General features: G+C 34.5%; 1 protein-coding gene across 2 annotated transcripts in view; it reads right to left on the bottom strand.

The window, feature by feature from the left end:
- Positions 1-1,671: 1,671 nt before the first annotated feature.
- AASDHPPT (aminoadipate-semialdehyde dehydrogenase-phosphopantetheinyl transferase) overlaps positions 1,672-26,188 on the bottom strand; it is a 51,617-nt gene continuing 27,100 nt past the window's right edge. Inside the window, exons 3-6 of one of the 2 annotated variants that reach the window (XM_074216594.1) lie at positions 12,196-12,317; positions 11,534-11,695; positions 6,313-6,390; positions 1,672-5,198 (exon numbers count right to left, since the gene is read on the bottom strand). In XM_074216594.1, the coding sequence (XP_074072695.1) occupies positions 5,049-5,198; positions 6,313-6,390; positions 11,534-11,695; positions 12,196-12,317 (512 nt within the window). In that variant the 3' untranslated portion in view covers positions 1,672-5,048. The remainder of the gene's footprint in view (positions 5,199-6,312; positions 6,391-11,533; positions 11,696-12,195; positions 12,318-26,188) is intronic. The other variant, XM_074216595.1, reaches the window with a different exon arrangement.

Below are 26,188 nucleotides of genomic sequence, written 5' to 3'. Positions count from 1 at the left end.
GCTACTAGACCTAACCCTATGTCACAAAAATGAAAATGTAAATGAACATAATCTTCTAAAAAGAGAGGCAAGGTGGCCTAGTGGCTAGGTGGCAGTCCTTGAAAACCTCATAACCCAGATTCAAGTCTTGCTCTGGCACACTGATCATTCAGTGACCAGGCAGACTATCTTAGAAGTGTTTTGCAACTATACCTAAAAAATCATTGAATTGTATATACTCCTTGATATTGATATTATTAGATCTATACCCCAAAAGAAACCCTTTTAATAAAAAGAGGGGCAATGAACTACTACCTGCAAAAATATTTATACCTCCTCCTTTTATGTATGTATGTATGTATGAATGTATGTATGTACTTGCTTTTTCATTTATTTGATTATTTATTTTTGTTTGGGGTGGTGATGACAAAGAGCTAAAAACTAAAGGAATTCCCATTAAATGGGGATAGATGAAAATTATATATGATTGTGATGGAATACTATTGTGCTGTTAGAAATTTTGAACAAAATGGTTTCTGGGAAAACATGGAAAAACTTGTACAAACAGTAACAAAAACAATACAAAGAAAAAGCCTTTCTTTGAAAGGCTTAAGAACTGTGATGAAGGCAAAGACCAATCATGAGGGGGTTAGAAAGGAGGGTGGAAGGAAATTTTGTAACTGAAAAATATTCATGTGCCTATGGATGAAAATACATAAAAAAATTTTAAAAATTTAAAGTTTAAAAAAAGATCAATCATGATTCTGGAGGATCCATGATGAAACATGTTACTCATCTCCTGACAGAGAAATGAAGGAATCAAGGTACACAATGAAGCAAAAAAATTTTGGACATGGCCAGTGTGTTAGTTTTTCTTTGCCCTTAGTATTTATATCTTTGCCTCTCTTTTTTGTACATGATTATATGTTCATTTACATTTTCATTTTTGTGATATAGGGTAGGTCTAGTAGCTTTTGATAATTTTCATTATTTCTTCTACATTTATTTTGATTCTTTGATTGTTTTATATTTCACATTTTGCTTTTAATATTTACTTAACTTAATTTTTCTAGCTATTTAAATTGTATACTCAAATCTGTTATTTTCTTTTTAATTAATATAATTGTTCAGATGAAAATGTAATGAGGAAAAATGGATTTTTACAATTGAAAAAGTTTATTAATAAAAAGGAATATCATACAAAACAGTTACCAATAAACTCTACTAATGAAATCTTGTCTCACACACACACACATACATGGTGAATATATGTCTGTGTGTGTGTGTTTCTTTGCTAATTCCATTTTTCTATTTAAATTTTTATTTTGCTAATTTTTGTAAAACGTAATAAACAAATTAACGAAGAAGAAAATACAATTAGAAAACCCAATTTCAGAAACATGAATTGAGCAAGTCATAAGTTAATTTTGAAAGAGAAGGGGGGGGACACTTCCTGGTTCAGAAAAATTTCAAGTGAATTCTATTGAACATTTAAAGAACAAATCATTCTTTGACAAATAAATTGCTCTCAAAAATCAAACAAGATAAGCAGTTTACCTAATTCTTTTTATGAAATATATTCCTGATATAAAAAGCAAGAAGGAATAAGAAAACTACACATCAATATCACTAATGAATACTTATTCAAAAATTATAAATAGAATGTCAGCAAAGAAATGATAGAAATATGAGAACGAGATGGTAGATGGATATCAAATTGGATTTATACTGAGAATACAGGTATGGTTCAACATTAGAAAAACAACAAATATTAATTATATGATCAAAACATTTTATTAAGAAAAATTTTCAACAAAATTAAGTATTTGTTCATAAGAACTAGAAAGTAAAATGACTGAATATATAACAATATGTAACAATATTTATATAAGCTCATGTTCTGCAGCTACTAATTCAACTTCCATTGCTATTAAAGGGTCAAGTTTTCAGGGAATACTTCTCTCAGGGTTTCAGGGTTAACCATGAGGAAATAATAGGGGCTGCGGGAGGAGATATACTTTCTAATTCTATGACTCATGAGCTTCTAAAGATATGCTTATTTCCCTGATTATCAATTATCAACTGATTATCAATTAGTCAGATAACTAGCTTTCAGAAAGGTGTAATTACTAAAATGACAAAAGAATTAATAAAAATATCGACCCCACTTCCCCAGAGCCTGTGATACATTCTTCTACAAACAAGTAAAGAGTCCAAGAGAATATGGGCTCAAATTTAGAGAACCAAAGGGTTAATGTAACTCCTTGAAGATGTTCATTTGGGTATGGTTTGACGTCTCTTCTGGGCCCCTTCTACTTCCTTGAATTTGTCTTTTTTCATCCCATTCATTCTGTCTTCAATGGCAACTACTAGAGGATAGCAAGGAACAAGTCCAAGTTCTCTGGTCCAAAGAAGTTCATAAGGTGCTCCAAAGGGGAAGGAAGGGAGAGGAGGCCAAGATGAAGGAGGCTGGTGCTGCTGAGACCTAATCACTTTCCTTCCTCAAGTAATTCCTTGTTGGGTGCTAAAAGAGTCTGTCATTAAGCATTTCAGATACTTGAATTCTTGCATCCCAACTAACTTCTTGCTTTATAAAAGCCCCAATAGGCATTACCAAATCCTTAAACCAAACTGAACAGACTTCTTGTCAGACCCAGCTATAATGTAGTAATTGAACAGAGATGTCCAAGACAGTTCACATCTGGTTCATACCTTTGATCCTGATTCAATTGAAAAAAAGCTTTCACTTGACAAATGACTTAGCAATTACTCTAGTGTAATGATGAGACTTACTCAACTTCAGATTTACTTTTAAAGTAAATTTTTACTGTTATCTTTTTCATTTGTTTCACCTACATTTCTCAATATATCCCTCTCCCTATCTGTACCCAGAGAGATATTACCTTAAAACAAGGGAAAGAAATAAAGATATAGTTCAGAAAAAAAGTAAATGATGCATAAAAAAAGCTGACATTGCATGTGCACAGTCTCCTACTTCTACAAAGAAATAAGGGTGAGAAATTTCTTATTTACTTCTTTGGGTTGTTTGATAATTAGAAATTACAGGTCATGAGCAATTCACCCAAATGATCAAAATGATCTGGTAAACTGAAAAATAAAACAGTTGATTAGCAGAACTGATTATATAGTATAAGTAAACATAGAAACAAATGCACAGTAATCTCACACTTAATGAACTGCCAATTATTTCTCCTCAAATTCCAAGAATAAAGAAGGCCCATTCAACAAAAACTATTAGGCAAATTGGCAGGATTGGAACCAGCAAAATACAATAATACCACAATAAATTCAAAATCAATAAAATATATAATATAAAAAAGACCTTAAAATCACAAAAATCATACTAGAAAAAGCTAGAGAATAAGTTCTCTCTCATAATTGTGAGAAAAAATTTATATACAGATAGGTGGATGAAAATTATACAAACATTCTATATCATACAAAATATTAAACTTTTTGCACAAATAGAATCCATGCAGGTATATTTAAAAATAAGTTTGAGGGAGAAAAAATAGTGCATTAAAGACCTCTGATAAAATGTGACATCAAAGGACTTAAGGCAGTTTTTAAAATTAAGAGCCAATCTAGAAGATTAAGATTGATCCTGTAAAATTTTCTTATTGATTATTCTTATAATTGATTTTGTTTCATAACTGCTTTTGCTCTATCATTGTTTAAACCATAGTTCTTTTTCTATGAACGAAGTTCAGATTTCATCTGGCCTGCAATGCATTAAGTTTTAAAATCCAGCCCTTCTTGCCTCAAGTAATTTTGCTAAGCTTAGGAAATGTGTGTAAAACAGAGAAGTCTGAAACTCTTACTCCACCAGCTTCAAGGCTCTCTGGTTTGCTGTCCAAAAGACTAGGCTGCTATCTTACATCTGGACTCAAACAATGAGAACTTCTTAGATATATGAGAGAAGAAAAGGAATCACTGCCATTCCCATTACCAAACTTCGAACCGATAATATTGTTCCCTGCAACTTAGTTCTGTAACAATCATGCTGCCCTTGATTCCATGATGTCATCTACACTGCACTGTTCTTTATTCTGCACTCCTCAGAACTTTATAAAAGGGGAACTGTTCTTTTCTTTGAGATCTTTGGTATAAAGAGAGGCAAGAAACTGGCCCATTTATAAGACAAGTGGTATGTCCTTTCTAATAAATGTTTTCTTGCTCACATATCTACCTCAGAGTTTAATCTTTTGTCAAATTCCAATTATGACATTCTATTAGATTAAGTAGTTTAAAGAATACAAATAGTTTACAAAACAGAAAATGCAAACTATCATCAGTTATCTGAAAAAAATTCAAAATCACTAAGAATCAAAAAAATACAAATTAAAACAAGAAAAATCTGAAAAAAGTAGAGATGACAAACACAAATTAATAATAACTAGCAGGAGAATTATACTTTAAAGCTTCCAAAACACTTTACATACATACATCATTTCATTTAAATTTCATAACAATCTTGTAAGGTAGTGTACGTAGTACAGATAGGAAAATACCATGATCAAAGGATCAGATGTGCTAAAATGGCCTGATTTTTAAAATCTCTCTTTGGAATATATGTAAAGACTGTCAACACCTGTTAATTAATTTATGAAAAATATTTTACTATCCTATATGATTTGCATGGGCAACTCATAAAAGAATGCTTAAAAGTAAATAATGACATTATTTACAAAAAAGGAAATATTTATTTATTCCAGTAGAAAATAGGAAATATTGCATTTTTTTCTTTGTATCCTTAGCAGATAGCATCTGTTTGTCACATAGTAGGTGCTTACTTGCTTACTGACCAAAGTATCCTTTTAAACAATTTACACAAAGTCATTTAGTTGTAGCAATATAAACAATGAACTTATATTACTTTCCTATCTTGGTATGAGTAATACCAGAAGTCTGTTTCAAAGTCACATGTTACATTCATGTCTTCTTTTTACCATTCATACCATAGGAGTTCTTCAATTGCCTATTTTCTGGTGACTCCAATTTTTTTTAAAGTCCTCACTTTTCATTTTTTTTTGTTTCTTGAGCATTGTTCACAAACTTGTACTACTTCGATGTGGTTCCTCTTGTTTGGAGCAAAAATTGTCCCAGTAAGAAGAATCTTCCAGTGTCAAAGGAAGAGCAGATGCTACCAAATCTTCAAATGTCAAAAAAGTGAACTCAGGATGGTCTTGAGAAAGAACCTAAAAATGTTAAGAGGTTTACTGTTAAATCCATACTATTTTAAGATGTACAATTAAGAAAGAATGTCAAAATCATAATCTGAGAAAACTAAATTCAACTTTATCAATAATGTAGTAGAATTTTAAGAATTACTGCATATCAAGAATAACAACAAAAAGTCATTTACTTATATAACAACAAGAAATGCTTCTTTAGAAACTTATTCAATTCCCTGAAATCAGGACACATCTTAGAAACTTGGGACACAGACCTAACAAATGGGATTCTGGATAGCATTATTTTATTGTGCAGTGAATATAGTGCCAAAATTAAAAACACTGGGAGAAACCAGATGGTAAGATTAGGGAATCTCTGGTAGAAAATTTCTCATGTGATAGCTTTTACACATCATGATGATGATACTACTTTATTATTGAATTTTGTCCATCTTATCCGGCTCTCTGTCCCCTGTCCCGTGTTAATACAACTATAAGCTTCTAGAAGGCATGGACTGTATCATTTTTCATCATTATATATGCAGTACCAGAATGCCAAAAGTGCTAAGATCATGTTTGTTTAACTAAGCTGGACTGATGAAAACTGAAAAAACTAATGGAAAGAAACAGAGTAGCTGAGAAACATAGGACTAGCAAAATAATGCTATTATAGAACTAAGCCATCATTGCATTTAATACAACAGTATTTGTAGTAATTTCAGAACTTAAAATTCCACCTTCAGAATGAATATTTCATTTTTTCTACTAAATATGTGATTAGCCTACTATTTACCCAGTTTCAATTTAATGACTATTGTAATCAAAACAGTGAGATAAGAACTCACCACTATAGGTACTAAAATGGTAGTAGTCACAAGATATGATGCTCTAATAGATTAATTTTAAAGCAATTAAACTACATGTATTCTAACATGAATTACTTGGTAAATATTCTATTTAACATCTTTGATTAAACATGGTTTAAAAATAAAACTAAGTGAAAATAAATAATTCTATAACTGTAAAAGAGTAATACCCAACTTGACATAGATTAATAATTTATTCCCATCATAAAAGAACTAAAATCAATACTAACTGATGCTGCTTAAAGTTATATAAAAAGGATTACATATCTTACTTGAAGATTCTGTGGTCCTAACCCATCTGGTTTCTTAAGAGCAACTGCAATATGATGGTACTCATCCAATCTGCTTTCCTAGAAAAGGCAAATAAATAGATCTTTTAGCAAGTTTAAAGTTGTACATGTTTGCTTAAATAGTATACATTATTATGTATACTCATTTGACTTTGGTTAAGCATACTACAACATGTAAACAGAATGGAAATTCATAATAATGACTTGTGTTCCTAATTTTCTTAATTTCTGTACTGAAAAACAAAAGCAAATTAAAAGCAGCAGATGTTGAGACTGTAAGGGGAAAAGACTATGAATAACTAAAGAAGATTGTTAAAAATGAAATAGAACTTTCAATTTAGAAAATTTTTTTCTAAGATACTCTTCAATAACAGTGTTTAAATTTAAATATGAAAAAAATTATTTTAAAAAGAGCAGACATATTTCATCTTCCTTTTTTCCATTAAACATTTTTCTTTTTTACTATTTAATAGTATCATGAAATGAGATAAAGAAGAAAAGCTTAATAAGGAAAATTAATGGCAGTATTTTTTAAAAGATAGAAAATTATTGAATAAGTATGATAAAAATGTAAAAGGTCATAAAACACCATAAATTAGCTATTTAGTTTCATAGTTTAAAAAGTCAGGATGATACTAGAATATACTAGCAACAAAAATAATCTATATAAATAGAAAGTAATAATTGTTCAAATTGAGAAATATGTATAAAGTTGATTTACCTCTTTTTCATATACCAGGTGTGTGTGTGTGTGTGTGTGTGTATGTGTGTGTATACATATATATATGTATATATATATATATATATATTTACAAAGAATATTTTAGTAGGTTTAAACAAACAAAAAAAGCAAATGCTTTAAAATGTGATCATATAATTATCATTTAATATTAAGAAAATTGTCTAAGTTTTTTTCAGATATAAAGTATTTGGGGCAAATGTATAACAATTATACACTAAATGACAGGCTATCTTCTGACCTGAGAATAAGCATGAGATATTTCTGAAAAAGGTTTTTGATTTTAGAAAACATGAAGCAAGGCAACCTTTTAATCTTCAACTAAAACACTATTTTTAAAAACTATGACAGAAGGGGCAGCTACGTGGCATAGCAGATAGCGCACCAGCCCTGGAATCAGTAGTACTTGAGTTCAAATTTGGTCTCAGACACTTAATAATTGCCTAGCTGTGTGACCCTGGGCAAGTCACTTACCCCTATTGCCTTAAATAAATTTTAAAAAATCCGACAGGAAGATAGTTTAGCTGAAATGCATGTGTGGAATTTCTCAAACCAGTAATTCTTGCATGTGGTTTATTTATTTTATACAAGACAACTGTTTTAAGATAATCATCTAGTTTCTCTTCACTATGTATGTATCGAAAATGCCTTGCTCAGGGGTGGCTAGGTGGCATAATGGATAAAGCACAGGCCCTGGAGTCAGGAGTACCTGGGTTCAAATCCGGTCTCAGACACTTAATAATTACCTAGCTGTGTGGCCTTGGGCAAGCCACTTAACCCCGTTTGCCTTGCAAAAAACCTAAAAAAAAAATGCCTTGCTCAGTTTATATGCTTTTCTTATCTCCACTGTGAGTTAAGATAGAATTTTATTCTGATGTCCAAAGTCAATTTCGTCTTGTCCACTCATCCTTTGTCAAAAGCACAGATGAACTTTTAAAGAGCAAAAGCAGAGGATATTATTCAGTGACTCTGTTATTAACCTAAGGAGGTCACATATTGCATTGTTACAAGTTGTGATTTTTCAAAGTTAACTACTAATGTACACTCCCAGAGTTACTGTACAAAAGGTTAGCATTAAGTCATCTGAAAAAAATTAAGGCCTATATTTTCCAAAGGTCTCTTCTTCCAACCATATGATTTTATGTCCATAAAAGCTGGGGATACTAAAACTGAAACTGACCTAAAAAAATCCCATTTAGTTTGCCAGTTTAAGCTCATTTATTTTATTCAAATACCTCTACAAGTCTTGTAATCAGCAAGATTATTTTACTTTTTGAGGATGATAATATTTGAGTCCAAATAATTTTTAAAATATACAATAATATAGCTATCTAATATTATTCAATATTACTAAAAATATGACATAGTGTGACTAATTGTTAGGACAAATAACCTTTACTGAACAAAACAAACTGTATTATATAAAGGGATATAACTTTAAAAACAACTTCAGTACAGCAAACACTCCATTTTTTATATTATTTTTTCCCAATTTTACTGTTTCCCTGCCATTCATTTTAAGGGTCCTTTTTAAGATCTTCCTTTTCATCTCAAGGCAAATCTTAGAGTCATCTTGCAAGTTGCAAAGCAACAGCCTTTGAAAAATGTAGAAGGTTCCTTAAGGTATAAAATTTCATTTTTCATAACTCATATTCATACTGTTCTTTAAGGCTTACATGGTATCTTTCTTATAGAGTAGTGTTTATCTTTGAATTCAATATTCAGGTAAGCTATGGAAAAATCCTGGAAAAACCAAGAAATATAAAATGCATATTTAAGATACTTCTCTAATTATCAAGCCATAAAAGAAAGAGATAATTATTTCCTAAAAGACTCAACATTGTTATGGATGGTATCCTAATGTGATGTCCAGTGGAAAACTTGCCTTAAAATGGTGACAGACTGTTGCTGTGTTAACTGTACCAACTGACCTCTGGCAAACTAAATCTAATATTCCTCTATCAGATGAAAAGATACTCAAGAGATCGACCTAGCAATCCATATAGGAAAAAGTAAGCAAATGAAAAATGTATATTGTGTAGATTATAATATGTAGTTAAAAGGACAACAGATTTATTCCTCTCATCTTCAACAGACCCGGCAGATGATCACTGTCCTGTGCTCAGAATTTAATAGGAAGAATTAAATAGTGTAAGTCACATTTGAAAAGCTATAGACCTCCAAACTCTTATTTTATCAATATTCTCCCAATATTTCAATATGACTGTAAATTATGAAACGCCAGGATATTAGATGAATTAAAATTGCAAATTAGTCTCATAGCAATGAAAACACATAGGACCTATAAAATTATATAGGTTGGTGAAAATCTCTAAAAATTATTTGCATACACGAAGTCACATAAAATTATAAAAAATTACAAGTAGCTGTCAAGGAAAAGCACATGTAAGAGAAAGGGGCTGATTTCTTATATACACATATACTTGGAGTAAGATCTCCAAAATCGTGTATATATGTATATATATACACATGCTTTCTAGAGGATTTATAGAAGGATATGAGTAAGAGACACATCAGATGAGAACATCTGACATGAGTTGCAATCTGCAATAGTGCAGGGGAAGTCTAGACTAAAGATACCCCGGATTCATAAAAATAACAATATAAGTATCTGGAGAATCACAATAGGAAGACAAGTATGAATTTGAAAAAGATTTTTTCTTCAAATGACTTCCCCAACCTTGGGCCATAGAAAACAACAGATATTTCCTCTCATGAGATTGTGGCAAGAAAAGTTTGAAAATTAGTATCCTGTAAATATATGTTTTATTTCATCAAGTTTTACTATGTTTTTCAATTCTAGAGATGAGATTTTACTACAGGTATGAATTGATGCAAAACTACTTTTTTTAAGTCTTTTCAGAAAACCAAATTCTAATTCTTCTTTGATTTGACACAAAATTAAAAATGCTCTAAATGTAATTAGTAACAATCAGAACCTGAGTATATATTTCTCTGAAAAAAAAAAGTAAAATGCAAATGGCCACACTTTCTCCTGATATTTATTACTTATATCAGTCAAAAATGTAATTAGTTTGACATCAAATTGTTAATTATAAAGAATCTTTACTATGATGATATTATCCATTTTTGACATCCATCTTCAACATTAGTCTTTTGCTCCTGATAATTTGGAAAATGAAATTGATTTTATTTTATTACTGATTTTACTCTGTAATACTGATGATATTTTTGTAACTAATTCATGCTTCATTCGTCTCAGAGTTAAGTCTGAAAAGTCAGCTTTCCTGCAATTCACTATCTGAGTTATGTTCTATTCTAGTCTTACCTCAAGGAAATCTGTTATCCTTAAAGAATTTGGCATATGCAAAGGAATCTGGTTTGTAAGAGATAGTCTAGTCCACTTTTACTAAACCGTTCTGGCAGATGAACTCAAATAATGAACAATAAGAAAGAAGGGTCAATGCTAGAGCCCTATTCCTAATTTCCAGCCAATCATATTATTCCTTATAATTCTTCAGACACTGTAACCTATTATTGCTTTCCCCATCTATGAAGCTACCTTTTATTCTAGATGCTTCTTCTTCTCTTGTTCATAAAAGAGAACTGTCCCCCTGATTTGGGGGTCTTAGCTTTTCAAAGAAGCCAGAGACTCTATTAGCAAATATACACTTTGTCAAATTAATTGATCATGCTTAGAACTTTTGACCTCAGTTTACTTTGATTTTAATCATAATATCCCATAGGAACAATTATTCAATTAAAAAAATTTCATCAACATCCGACATAAGAAAAGAACTAATCTTTGGAAGACAAATATGCAAAGATGACAAAGTTTTGGGTTTTTATACTCGCTGGTAAATTAGTAAGGGGAAAGATAAAAGCAGTACAGAGATTGAAAATTGCCTTATAAGATAACCATCTGCCATACAAAATCATCTGTCATACACTGTGACCTTAAGGGGAAATCTTCATGGAAAAAGGTGGCATTTGATCTGAATCTTGAAGGATCATTAGAATTCTGATAAACAGAGATTGTGGGGTCGGAGGGTGGCACAGAAAAGGACTTTCTAGGCAAATGGAAAACTGTAAACTATCTCAGGCATAAAAGTCGGCCAGTCAGTCATTTATTAAGTACCTTCCCTGTTCCAGGCAAAGTATACTGTATGTTTACAGAAAAGAAAATGGTATAATATGTCTTCAAGTCACTAAAGGTTTAGGTTTAAGGCACTTTGGTTAGGAGGGTGTTGATAACTCTAAAAAGAGCAATTTTATTCAAGTGAGGAAGCAGAAAAAAAAGCCAAACTGACAGAGAATAAGAACAGAGTAAAAGGTACAATAGTCAAAGTTCAAACTACTAGAAGTTGTAATGTACTTATTTTTGGAAAATGTGATATAATATTTAATATACATGGTAATTCAAATTATTTAAACCATGCTAAAACTGAGAAAATTCTTGAAAAAAAAATCTGATTTCTTTACCTCAAATATCCAGTCTTCTTCCTCTTCTCCATCAAGTAGCATATTTGTTTGTCTATATACTTTGCCTACTTCTAGATGCAGTGGGGATATATTAAATTCAATTCTTTGTAGTTTAAATCCTATTCCAACCCCAATGGCTTTTAAGAAGCTTTCTTTTAGTGCCTAAAATATCAAAAGATTTTAAGTTAGTTAGAGTATTTGGCAGAAAAAATATTGTTTCAAACAATATAAAATTGTAAGCCCTACATATTTGGTTCTATGACGCTACATTACTTTCCCCCAAACACAATATTCCTACAAATATTTTGCTGCTCTCATAGAAACAGCATAGAGCTAAACACATTCTGGATATCATTCATATGATTCAAGAAAAAACAAAGCAATTTAGAAATGGTGACATATGGAACACCATGTTTTATATCTTTAATAATGCAAGATTTCATTCTTCAACAAAATACAGGTCAAATGTTATGGTATCAAATCCAATTATCCTAAAATATTGTATAAAATAATAATTTCAAAACTGTAACTGATAATTCATTTAAAACAAGTAATAACTGAACTTCTGATAATCTGAAATACTTTAATTTCCAATTTTTATCTGGAATAATAGGGTCTCTATTACATACATTCTGATTATCAAAAGCAGAATAAAAGCATACCCAATGTCTATAAAATGTATCCAGCTGGGTCCATTCATCTTCAGAGGTTTTGATTGTCTTCCATTCTGTCTCTGTAAATTGTCTATTCATAATGCGAAAGAATTCTGAAATTGAACTTCGGCCTGTCAATTGAAAAAATAAAATATTAAAATTAGCTATTTTAGCTTTTGTGAAACATTTTCCAATATGACATCTAGAAATATTAATATCATATTCTTCACTCTTGTTCCATATAATTTTATTATGCAATAGCCTAAATGTTTTATTCAAAATAGGTTCCTTTTTGGCCTTGTCTTCCATTACTGAAATACTCAAATAATGTATCGGAAGAAGTCTGCAAAAAGAATTTAAAATATAAATAAAATATTTTAAAACAATATAATATAGCAAAGATTAAGAAACCATTTCCATCACAAAGGTAGTATGGACTTATAACTCTGGTAGAATGACATCCTACTAAGGGTGCCAGAAAGAAAATGTGGAGACAAATGCCAGCAGCTAAAGTGTTTCCAGTATTACTCAGAGGAAGAAGATAAGAACTGTGGTGACTGGAGAGACTAGGGGTGGACATATGCTATAAGGGCATCAACCATGAGGAATAATGCTACCTCCCTTTGGCCTGTTTCTAACATAATGGTGAGTCAACAAAGGCATTTCACACAGCAATACAACTATCCACAACAAATGACTCAATACAAAAATTTTTGAATTTTGGGCAAGAAATTGAAGCTTTAAGGGGATATTTTTAGCACTGCTAACAATTGAAGGAAGAAGGATCAGAAAATAAAGACAGATTTGGACAATGATCAATTGATAGTGGAAAATATAAAGTAACAAACAAGGCACAGGAAAATAGGTATTAGTAGAAAGTCAATAATTCACAACAGACAATATGGAGAAAGAAGGATTATAATAAAACAACTTCACCCATGTCTAGATGTCAAAGTACTAAACTGGGTGATCACCAAAGTTTAATTCAAGAAATTAATGTAGATGATTTCGATTACATTAAATTAAAAAGCTTTTGCACAGATAAAACCAATGTAACCAAGATCAAAAGAAATGTAGTAAATTGGGAAACGATCTTTACAACTAATGATTCTGACAAAGGACTCATTTCTAAAATATACAGAGAACTGAGTCATATTTTTAAAACAAAAAGCCATTCCCCAATTGACAAATGGTCAAAGGATATGCAAAGGCAATTTGCAGATGAGGAGATCAAAGTAATCCATAGCCATATGAAAAAATGCTCTAAATCATTAATTATTAGAGAAATGCAAATTAAAGCTTCCCTGAGGTACCACCTCACACCTCTCGGATTGGCCTGTATGACCAGGAAGGATAATAATCATTGTTGGAAGGGATGTGGGAAATCTGGGACACTATTACACTGTTGGTGGAGCTGTGAACTCATCCAACCCTTCTGGAGAGCTATTTGGAACTACACCCAAAGGGCAACAAAAATGTGCATACCCTTTGACCCGGCAATACCACTACTGGGTCTATACCCTGAAGAGATGAGGAAAAAGGGCAAAAACATTACTTGTACAAAAATATTTATAGCAGCCCTGTTTGTGGTGGCAAAGAATTGGAAATCTAGTAAATGTCCTTCAACTGGGGAATGGCTTAGCAAACTGTGGTATATGTATGTCATGGAACACTACTGTTCCATTAGAAACCAGGAGGGACGGGATTTCAGGGAAGCCTAGAGGGATTTGCATGAACTGATGCTGAGTGAGATGAGCAGAACCAGAAAAACACTGTACATCCTAACAGCAACATGGGAGTGATGTTCAAGCTTGAAGGACTTGCTCATTCCATCAGTGCAACAATCAGAAGCAATTTTGGGCTGTCTGCAAAGGAGAGTACCATCTGTATCCAGATAAGGAGCTGTGGAGTTTGAACAAAGTACAAGGACTATTCCCTTTAATTTAGAAAAAAAAAACAGATAGCTTATTATCTGATCTTGTTACCTCTTAGACTTCTCTTTAAGTATATGATTTCTCTTTCATCACACCCAATTTGGATCAAGGTACAACATGGAAACAAAGTAAAGACTAACAGAGTGCATTCTGTGGGGGCAGGTGGGAGGGAAGCAAGATTGAGGGAAAAATGTAAAACTCAAATAATATCTTTAATAAAAAATAAATGTAAATTAAAAAAAAGAAATTAATGGCCTCAGACTTGACATGACATAATCCAGAACTAAAACATAGTAACATAAGAGTATACATTATTCAAAAGACAGATTTAAGAAGAATAGTGAAAAGTTACACTGTAAGAACATATATTTTAGAAGCGACTTAGTGCCCAAGAATTCAGAGAAAATTTAAGTTCATAAAGTCTAAAGTCATACATAGGAATGAGACTGAAGAAGGGTAGAAGCTTGACATGAATTACTAAAAAACAAAAGATTACAAGGAAAAAGACAATATGAAGTGTTTAAAGAGATTATGAGAACTCTAAATAAAGGAAAAGTATGGTTAAAGAGGAGAAAGGAGGGGCGGCTAGGTGGTGTAGTGGATAAAGCACGGGCCCTGGAATCAGGAGCACCTGGGTTCAAATCCGGTCTCAGACACTTAATAATTACCTAGCTGTGTGGCCTTGGGCAAGCCACTTAACCCTGTTTGCCTTGCAAAAAAAAAACTAAAAAAAAAAAAGAGGAGAAAGGAAGATTGAAGGGTAGGTAATAGGTTTAATTCAAAGTTTTAGCATTATACTCTTTGGCCTAGCAATACCACTATTAGATCTATATCCCAAAAGAGATTAACAAGCTAAAAAAGGAAAATATGGACCTATATGGACAAAAAATATTTATAGCTGCTCTTTTCTGGTGACAAAGAATTGGAAATTAAGAGGATGTCCATTAATTGGGGAATAGTTGTATAATATGTGATTATGATGGAATGCTATTCTGCTATAAAAAACGATAAACAAGATATGCTCACTTACATGAGCTGATACAAAATGAAATGTACTATGTAAAAGTAACAACAATATTGTAAAATGGTCAGCTATGCGTGACGTAGTAATTCTCAACAATGCAACAAACCAAGACAGCTACAAGACTATTAAGGAAAGATTTCACATGAGAACACACACAGTCTATATCAAAATGTTTTCCTTCTCAATACGGGATAGTGAGAAGGGAGGAAGAGACGGAATTTGGAATGCAAAGTTTGAAAAATGAATGCTAAAATTGTTTTTACATGTAACTGGGGAAAATTAAAATACTAAATAAATGTTAAAAAAAAGTTTTAGCACTCTATGAAGTAATGCCATGAGAGCAATGTAGGAAATAATGAAGTATGGCTTGAAGCCAAAATCCTATTATGGACATTGAAAAATCTATCTAAATTTTTTCTTTAATAATTATTATCAAGCTCCCTTCAGGTCATACTGAGAGTTCCCCATCTTAGTCATTTTGAACACGCATGAAGCATCATTCAAACCACATTCCTCATCCAGTATTACTATTCCCCTTAAGTTCCCAACCTCCCCTCATGCCTACCCAAAACACTTCAAAGTTAGGTACACCTTCAAACTCTGAACTATGCATTGTCTGTTCTATGGACCACAAAAGGAGTTTTCATCTTACATCTTTTCCTTTCAATGCCTTCTGGCTCTCACCGTTTTGATGAACTATAATCCCTGGCTACTTTTTCTAATAATAGCTATACTTTTACACATTCCCTTGAACTTGGATCCACACTGCCACTTTCTGGTTTTCCCACCACCTTCAGGATTCAGTAACCTCTCCTCCTTTGAGGTTCTCTCAATCCATTTCTACCAACCCAACATTCTAGCAGCTATTGCTTTTCTTTCCTCAACAGGTTCAATGCCTTGTTCAGCCTCTCCTTGCTGATTTCTGTTCTCACTCTAGGGATACTGATTAAATACTGATATTCTTCAAACACTGCAACTTCAGTTTCTCAAATTACTAATTTCACATATCCTCTTCCTCCACCCCAACTCAGCAACACATGCAATGATGACAATGATGTTCATATTCTCAGTTTTGCCTTCACTAACAAATACTTCAGTGTTTGTGAACTCTAGGTTTCCTTTATCTTATCACAATCTTTTAGCTATGCCAACTCTCCCTCTGCTTTTCAACCCCAAATCCAGTACTTTATTCATATCAAGATCTCCAATCCTTCAACCTTTCATTCTCTCCCAGATTACTGCCCTGGCACTTAGCTATACTCACCTCCCTTCACTATTCTATCTCTAGGGAAACTCATTTAACTCTATACTGCCCTCATCTCTTGGGTTCCTTTTCCCCTTGATACATTGCTCATCTTGCCTGGTCAAGCCTCAGCCTTGGATCACTCATGTTCTTAAGCAATAGAGAAAAAAAATCATGGGACCACCAGTTGAGGTATGTTACAATAACTCAAGTCAGTCCTCAATTCTGCAAGATAATTCTACTCTTTTCTATTTAAATCATTATTCCACTCATCATTGTGGTTCATCTAATCCTTTTTACTCTTCTGTAAATCTCCCATGGTTCCTACTTGCCCACCCACTCAGCTGAGAAACTTGCTTCATAATTTACTGAAAAAAATTGAAACCATCTGCCAGGAACTCTTCTTCCTCATCTCACATTTCACAGATACCTTCTGTCACTTTCTCCTCCTTCAACTCTATCTCATATGAAAAGTTTGTCCTTCTGTTTACCAAATCTAACCTGTTCTCAAAAGATCCCATTCTATTTTATCTTCTTCAGCAGACTGATCCTCTAACATCACCACCCTCTCACTTATCTTCAAGCTTTCTTATTACTTCCAGACTATAAACACATTCATTTTCCCCCATACTCAAAAAAAAAAAAATCTTCCCTTCATCCATCCACTTCCACTATCTTCCCTTATCTCTCCTGCCTTTTGTGGCTAAATTCCCTGAGAAGGGTGAAAGACTCAATTCCTTTCTTTTTATTCTTCTAATTCCCTATAGTTTGGCTTCCAACTTCATTATTTAACCAAACTACTCTCTCCAAATAATGATCTCTCAATCCTCATCCTTCTTGACCTCTACACAGGCTCTGACACTGGAAGTCACTATTTTCTTATTGATATATACACTAAGTTTTGTAGACACAACTTTCTGCTGGTTTTCCTCCTATCAGTCTCCTTTGCTGAATCTTCATTTCATACTTGTTCGCAGTAAATATCTCACAGAACTCTATCTTGGGTCCTTTTCTCTTCGTCCTCTATACTATTTCTCATGGTGATAACAATTCACATATATTCAATTAACATCTCTCTGCTGACGATTCTCAAATTTATTCAATACTAATATCTCTGCTGACCTACAGACTCATGTCACCATCCTTCTTTTAGACATTCAAACTAAATGTCCTACAGACAATTTAAACTAATGTCCAAAACTGAATTATCTTTTCCCCAAACCTCCCCCTTCCAGAATTCTCTATAGTAGTCCAGGTAGTCTAGGTCACCACCATCCCCAAAATTATCTGGGCTTTCTACCTGTCCTGTCTATTGCTAAGGCTTATCAATTTTATTTTTGTAACATCTCTCATATATTCTCTTCTTTCCTCTGACATTGTTACTGCCCATGTACAAATATCACCTCACAGCTATATTATCTTCTTGACCTGCCCGCCACAAATCTCTCCCTACTCCAGTCCAACCTCTATTCAACTACCAAAGTGATATTCCTAAAGCACAGGTTTAATAACATCAACCTCCCTCAACAGATGTCAACTCCAGTGATTCCTTATTATATTCTAAATCAAATATAAATTTATTTATGTTAAAAGTCATTTGTAATCTGTCTCCTCTCCCATGTACCTTTATAATTTTCTTATAGCATATACCCTTCCCCTTTGATCTAGTAACACTGGCTTCTTGATTCCTAAAAAAAGAAACTATCTCCAGATTCCAGGAATTTTCAATCACTCTATCCCATACCTTCCTCGTCCTTTTCTCCTGGATTTCATGTACTAGTTTAAGACCCAACTAAGCTCCCACCATATACAGGATGCTGTATATATAGCTTTTTACAGTTTATACAATATCTTCCCTCAAAGGAAGGCAAGTTCTTCACAGTTATGGGGTAGATTTTTTTGTTTGTTTTACATTTTCTTTTACCTCCAGTGTTTAGGAAGATAACTGTCATTAATAGGCAATTAATAAATGTTTAGTGATTTATTAACTACTAAAGACAACCAAGAGTTTTTATAGCAAAATGGGAAAGGGGATTGTTGTTGTTTGACCTTCATTCCTGAAGGTCAGGAAGGCAATGTCAAGGCTTACAAGTAAAATGAATTTAAATGGAGGGGAAGGGGGAGATATACAGTTACCAGCCCCACTTTTTCCTCTGAGCCAACTAGGTCCAATGGCAAGATATAAGTCAGGATGTCTGGAAATAGTCCTGATGCAGTGGGAGACCTTGTCTTTTTAGGCTAAGGTCTGTCCCAGGTTTCAGCTTCCATTACCTAGTCTAAAAAAAAAGTCAGTCAGGGACAGGAAGATCTTCAGGAATTTTCATAAAAAAGAAGTAATGGCAAAAATTTTAAAAAAAATGTTTTTTAAAGGTACAAAATAGGGGGCAGCTAGGTGGCACAGTGAAGAGAGCACTGGCCCTGGAGTCAGGAGGACCTGAATTCAAATTTGACTTCAGACACTTGATATTTACTTAGCTGTGTGACCTTGGGCAAGTCACTCAACCCCATTGCCTTGCAAAATAAATTTTTTAAGTACAAAAATATGGAATAAAATAATTCCATAAAGAACAGAAATGGGCCAAATTGGGGGCGGAGCCAAGATGGTGACAAGAAGGGATCGAGTCTTAGGCACTCTCTGATAAAACTCATCAGTTAAGGACTCTAACTAAACTTTCGAGAGACAGAACCCACAAAGGGACCCAGTGAGGCAGTTCTCCTACTCAAGGTAACCTGGAAAAGGGCAGAAAGGCTCTGCTCCCCGGGTTGGAGGGGCGGCCCGCCAGAGGGGTGGCCCACCAGAGCGAAAGAATTTCAACCTTCCGGAGGCAGCCCCAGGGTGCTGGGAGTCTCAGCTCACAGCAGCGGGGGAGTTTCCTGAGCTGCACCCCGAGGAGCACCAGGCACAAAGTGGGGGAATAGCAGGGGACCTCTGCCAGAGCAAGCATGTAGAGCCCAGCCCTCAGGGCACACAGCAAGCAGCTTGGTCTTTCTGCAGCCCAGAGCTGGAAACAGAAGCAGGTGGAGCCAGTAAGCAGGAGCCCCCAGGGCATGAGCCCATTGAGTTGAGGGAGGGGAGTGAAGAGAGACTGCAGAGCTCTGTCCTCTGCCCCTGGAACAGGACTCTGGGGCTCTGACCACATTCAGATCCTGATCCCAGTCTAGGCGCCCCCATAGAAAACAGGGGCCCCCACCTCGGCCCCGTGGCAGAAGGGAGCGCTTATGGTCATTCACAGACCAGAAGGGAGGACAGAGCCTCACACACTGAGACCCTTGTGGGAGTGCCCCAAAAGCTCAGGAAGCACCCCCAAACCAGGCCCAGGCTGGGAAAATGAGCAAGCAGAGAAACAAAAAGACGACTATTGAGAAATATTTTGCAAATGAGCCCAAGAAGGACCAAAATACTCAGTCTGAAGATGAGGAAGCACAAGCTCCTGTATCTAAAGACTCCAAGAAAATCAGAAATTGGGCTCAGGCTATGACAGAGCTCAAAAAAGACTTTGAAAATCAAATGAGGGAGTTGGAAGAAAAACTGGGAAAAGAAAGGAGAGAGATGCAGGAAAAACATGAAAATGAAATCAGCAGCTTAGTCAAGGAAATCCAAAAAAATGCTGAAGAAAATAGCATGCTAAAAACCAGCTTAAGGTCAAATGGACAAAACATTTCAAAAAGTTATTGAGGAGAAGAATGCTTTAAAAAGCAAAACTGGCCAGATGGAAAATGAGATAAGAAAACTCTGAGGAGAACAAATCCTTCAGACAAAGAATAGAATTCAGGGAAATTGATGAATTTAACAGAAATCAGGAATCAATGCTTCAAAACAAAAAAAATGAAAAATTAGAAGAAAATGTAAAATATCTCATTGAAAAAACAACTGATATGGAAAACAGACTTAGGAAAGATAATTTAAAAATTATTGGAATACCTGAAAGTCATGATCAGGAAAAGAGCCTTGACATCATTATCAAAGAATTACTACAGGAAAATTGCCCTGATATTCTAGAAGCAGAGGGCAAAATAGAAATGGAGAGAATCCACCGATCCGCCAGAGAGAGATCCCAAAAAACCAACCCCTAGGAATATTATAGCCAAGTTCCAGAACTCCCAAGTCAAAGAGAAAATATTACAAGCAGCCAGAAGGACACAGTTCAAATATCGTGGAGCTGCAGTCAGGATCACACAGGACTTAGCAGCAGCTACATTGGAAGCTCGTAGGGCTTGGAATACAATATACCGGAAGGCAAAAGAGCTTAGAATGCAGCCAAGAATGAACTACCCAGCAAGGCTGAATGTCCTCCTCCAGGGAAAAAGATGGACTTTCAATGAACCAGGGGAATTTCAAATGTTCCTTTTGGAATGGCCAGAGCTGAATAGAAGGTTTGATCTTCAGATACAGGACTCAGGTGAAGCATGGAGATTGGAGGAGAGGGGGGAAATATGAGGGACTTAATGAGGAAGAACTGCATGTATCCCTGCATAGAAAAATGACACTGATAATACTCATATGAACCTTCTCAGTTAATAGAGCAGGTAGAGAGAGACCTTTTACAGTTGAAGCACAGGAGAAAGCTGAATTCGAAGATAAAATATGGTGTAAAAATGGGAGTCAATAGAAAAAAAAGGGAAATGGAATGGGAGAAAGAAAAAGGAGAGGGGGAATAGTCCAAGATATTTCACATAAGATTTTTTTTATTACAATGAGCTATTGCAATGATATGGAAGGGGGAAGGCAAGGGGGAATGAGGGAACCTTTGCTCTCATCAGAGATGGCTAGGAGAGGAAACAGCATATATACCCAATGGGGTATAGACATCTGGAGTAAGAAGGAGGGGGGAACAGGGGGAAGGGGTGGGGATATGAATAAAGGAGGAGAGGATGGACCATGGGGGGGAGACTGGTCAGATATAACACATTTTCTTTCTTACTTCTTGCAAGGGTCTGGGATTGGAAGGCCTGCCCAGGACCATGGGGCTAGGTGGATGCTGGGCTTAAGGGGTGGTATGGGGGCTCAGGGCTTCTTGGCCCCAGGACCAGGGATCTGTATGCTGAGCCAGTCAACGACCCTACAGCAGAGTCAGAGTGAAAGGAGAGAGAAAATAGAGTACATGGTAGTGGAGAAATAAGAAAGGAGGGAGTTGCGATCAGCAATGGCAACATTGGAAAAATATGGAAGTAACTTTTGTGATGGACTTACCATAAAGAATGAGATCCACCCATGACAGAGTTGTTGGTGTTGGAACAAAGACTCAAGCACATCTTTTGTTATTATTATTGTTTGGGGGAAGGTGCAGGGCAAGTGGGGCTGGATGGCCTGCCTGGGGCCACATAGCGGGGTGATCTTTGGGTGTCTGGGGCCGGATTTGGACCCAGGTGCTCCTGGCTCAAGGGCCAATGCTCTGTCTGCCACCCAGCCACCCCTACTATTATTTCTATTTTATTTTATTTTGGGTCTTTTTTTTTCTTTTTTCTTTTGGTTTTTGCAGGGCAGTGGGGATCAGGTGGCTTGCATGTCCCACGGCTGGGTGATTGTTGGGTTTACGAGGCTAGATATGGACTCGGGTGCTCGTAGCTCCAGGGCTGGTGCTTCGTCCATTGTGCCACCTGGCCATACCTACAATTATTACTATTATTTTTTTTATTTTAATTTTTTTTCTTTCCCCTTTACTTTTTTCACCCAAGCAAGTCTATCTATATTCATGGGGGAGGAGGGGTATTTTGTTTACTTGTAAACAAGAATATTTTATTAATGTAAAAAAAAACATTTGTACAAGATGAGAATAAATAAATAAAAAAGAACAGAAACGACTAAATTGAAAGAGTTACAAAAGCTCACTGAGTAAAGTAATTCCTTAATTCCACTAGCCAAATACATCTCCTGGGATAGAAGCAAAGCTAGTATCTATCACCTTTATCTGGGTCCTTACTTTCCAGGACTGATCTGATCATCTGGGGCTAGACACAGTATAAGAAGAGGATCTATAACTAGGCACAGTGGCTTCCGATGTCATTCAGGGCTTCAGGTGGGTGAACCTGCACTGTATGTGACATCTATATTCTGGGTTCAGGATTTAGAAAAGGCCAGTAGCCCCACAATTGCAGTATTAATATATTTTGATAATTTTACATCAATGTAATTGCTTTACTTTATAATCCTATGTATTTTATTTTAAGCATTTAAAAACATTATTCTGAGGAGTCTATGAGACTTCACCTATGCTATGACAATGAGGAGTTTAAAGCAGAGTACTATAAATATTTCTCTTTGGTCCTACTTAGTGTAATCCATTATATAGATAAAGGAATAGATGGCATGTTTATTAACTCTGAAGATGACACACACACAGAGGGCTAACTAAACACTGAATGACAGAGTACTTAGAATCAAAAAATTTGGGCTCATATCCTGGCTCTATTGCTTTGTCTTTATAACACTGAGCATTTAATCTTTTTGAGAATCAATTTCTTGAACTGTAAAATGTAGAGGTTGTACTAGATTACCTTTAAAATATATTATAACTATAAATCAATGATCCTTTTCTTTTTTAAAATCTCCATAATCTAGAACAGTGGGATTAATCTAATTGCTGAAATTTAATAGAGATAAATAAAATATATAGATCAAAAAAGTATAGAAAGAAATATGATTATACAAATAATTCAAGCTTAAAAAAGATTTGGGGGGTTTTAATGGCTGCAAGGTCCATCGAAAGTCAATAATAAACCATGGAAGCCAAAAGAGCTAATGTGATTTTAGGCTGCAATGATATATTGTTTCCACAATGAAAGTGGTGATACTCCATGCAGTTTTCTATATACTGCATACCAAATATAATAATGTATAATACATACAAACTGAAGCATGCTCATCAATGGGAAACCAAGAAAATAGGTCATACCTTATAAATATTAACTGAAGGAACTAGGGGGGTTAGATTTGAGAAAATAAGAGACACCTTCAAGTTTCTGGTAGTCTACCATGTGGAAAAGAAGCTATGCTTGTTTTCTTTGTTCCCAGAAAGAAACTGAAATACCAGAGAGATGTCCCAACTATCAGCGTGGTATCAAAGTAGAGTGGGCGGCTCCTTCATGGGAATTTTCAAGTCAGAGTTTTCAAGCAAAGCTGAATGTCAGTGATAGTTCAGGGAATTCTTTTTTGGGCTATTCAGGGCTATCTGGGGCCTTCCAGACTAGAAACCACTGAGGATTTTTACATTCAAAAACTCTGGGGAAAAATGAAAAGAACCAAGAAAAAGAATGGTAGAGCTCAGGTTTGGGGAACTTTTTGAAACCAAAATCTATTTGGCTTTTCTGTTGTTTTTTTTTTTAACATTGAAGAACAGGGGTCAGATTGGTCATGCTGAATTAACTTGAATAAACATACCTTCAAGTTAATTACAGTCAGTGAAGATATACCAATTTTTTGTAGGCCTTGGCAATAAATGCTTTTTGGAGTCAACCATTATATTTTTGATAAGGTTTTTTTTTTTTAATTTCAGTGGTATCCTTAGTGGTACATCATGACCCACATCTTTCTTTTTAGTACTGTACTGTAGTTATACTGCTTCATAAAATAGATTCTAATAAAACATGATTTGTAAGGATTAAGTATCAAGTATAGGAATTTCTGTACTTTTAGTTTTACTACACAGTTCAAAAAAAATTTAGTTATTTAACGTTTAAAAAAAAAAGAAAGCCTTGCCTGAGCTATAGCTGAGATTAAGAGATGAATAGAGATTTTGTTTCCCAAGAAACAAGACACTTAGGATTCAAAGTGATTTTATTATTCTGAATACATTTCCTTATGCAGATTCTAGAGCTATAAAAAATGTTTTAGTCACATCACAAATACACTAAGCCATTTCCAAATAATTTACAAACCTCTCCAATATATATTTCCTTCCCACAAAGTTTAAAACATTAATTGCCCTAAGCTGTTGTAGTATTACACAATTCTCCAAATGTTAAACTGGAATAAGATCAAGTCCCTAATGTTTCCTTTTTGCTATATTTACTGTCCATATTAGGGTACAGTGTTGGAAACTGCAAAAAAGAGAGTTAAGTTTCAAGAGTCCTACAGTTTGCCTTTGGAAGTCCAATGAAACTAACTCCACTCACTATTATTTATTTGCCTTTCTAAGAAAAATTTATGTCACACTTCAATTTAACTTAAATTTTCATAACTGCAAGAATGTTAGCTTCTAAATGGCAAAGACTTTTAATTTTGTTCTTGTGTCTCGGAATATAAAGCTCAAGTGACTGACATAAAGCAGATATTTAAATGCTCAATAATTAGATGATATACTCTGGTTCCATTTGTAAAGAAAATGTCAATATGGATGTTTATCATTCACTTTCTTCAGCAGTAAATCAATTCATTGTTGTATATGGGAATGGGAAGGGCAAGGGGATGCCCAGCAATGGGGGAATGGCTAAATAAGTTGTATATGATTGTGACTGAATACTATAAGAAATAACAAGTGGGATGCTTTCAGAAAAACCTATAAAGACACAAACTGATACAAGGTGAAGAGAGCAAAACCAGAATACCATATACAGTAACAGTAATACTGTATGATGATTGACTGGAAAAGTTATCTGCCTCCAGAGAACTGTTGGGAGTATGAATGCAGATCAAATCATACCCTTTTAAACTTATTTTTTCTTGTTGTTTCTGTTTTGGTCTGTATTTTCATTCACATTATGATTAATATGGAAATATGTTTTACATGACTACATATATACAGTCTATATAAAACCGTTAACTTTTTCAATGAGGAGGTAAAGAGAGGGAGAAAATTTAGAATTCAAAATTGAAAAAATATATTAAAATTTTACTGGTGATTAGGAAAAAAACTTTTTTTTTAAAAAAAGAGGTGTTATGGGGTGGCTAGGTGGCGTAGTGGATAAAGCACCAGCCCTGGAGTCAGGAGTACCTGGGTTCAAATCCGGTCTCAGACACTTAATAATTACCTAGCTGTGTGGCCTTGGGCAAGCCACTTCACCCCATTGCCTAGCCCCCCCCCAAAAAAAGAGGTGTTATAAAAGTAAAATCAACAGACTTTGCCATAAGATTGGATAGAGTGGGTGAAAGATAGTGAGAAATCCAAGATAACTCCTAGTTCATAAACCTCAGGGACTGAGAGAATAGTGTTTCCTTCTTCAGTAATAGAGAAGGTTGGAGAGTTGGGGGTGGAGAGGGCAGAGGAAAGGGTTAAGATAATGTGTTCTGTTTTGGATATATTGCATTTGAAATATTTACTAGAAATTCAATTCAAGATGTCTGAAAAGTAGTTGGAGATGTGAGTTTAGAAGCCAGTAGAGAGTATGGGAAGGAAAGAATTAGCCTACAAATGGTAATTAAATCCATGAGAGTTCCTGAGATCACCAAGTGAAGTAATACAAAAGTAGAAGAAAAAAAGGCTAAAGACAGAATCCTTAGAAACCCTGGAGGAAGACCCAAAAGAGGAGCCAGAGAAGGAATGGTCAGATAGGTAGAAGAACCAAGAGTGAGTGGTATATACCAAAATATTAGAGAGAAGAGATTATTATCAAGGAGGAAAGAGTAGTCAACAGTGTAAAAGGCTGAAGAGAGGTCAAAGAGAATGAGGATTGAGAACAGATCACTGGATCAGGAAACTATGAGATAATTAGAAACTTTAGAGAGAACAGTTTTTTGTGGAATTATAAGATCAAAAAACAAATTTTAAGAAGTAAAGAAGAGAATAAGAAAGAAAAAAGGGGAAACACCTATTGTAAACAGCCTCTTCCAGGAGTGTAGTTACAAAGGACCGAAATGATAAAAGA

The sequence above is a fragment of the Macrotis lagotis genome, chromosome 1 (genome assembly GCF_037893015.1).
Source record: "Macrotis lagotis isolate mMagLag1 chromosome 1, bilby.v1.9.chrom.fasta, whole genome shotgun sequence".
NCBI classification, from domain to species: Eukaryota; Metazoa; Chordata; class Mammalia; order Peramelemorphia; family Peramelidae; genus Macrotis; species Macrotis lagotis.
This window is presented reverse-complemented; position numbering and strand designations above follow the sequence as displayed.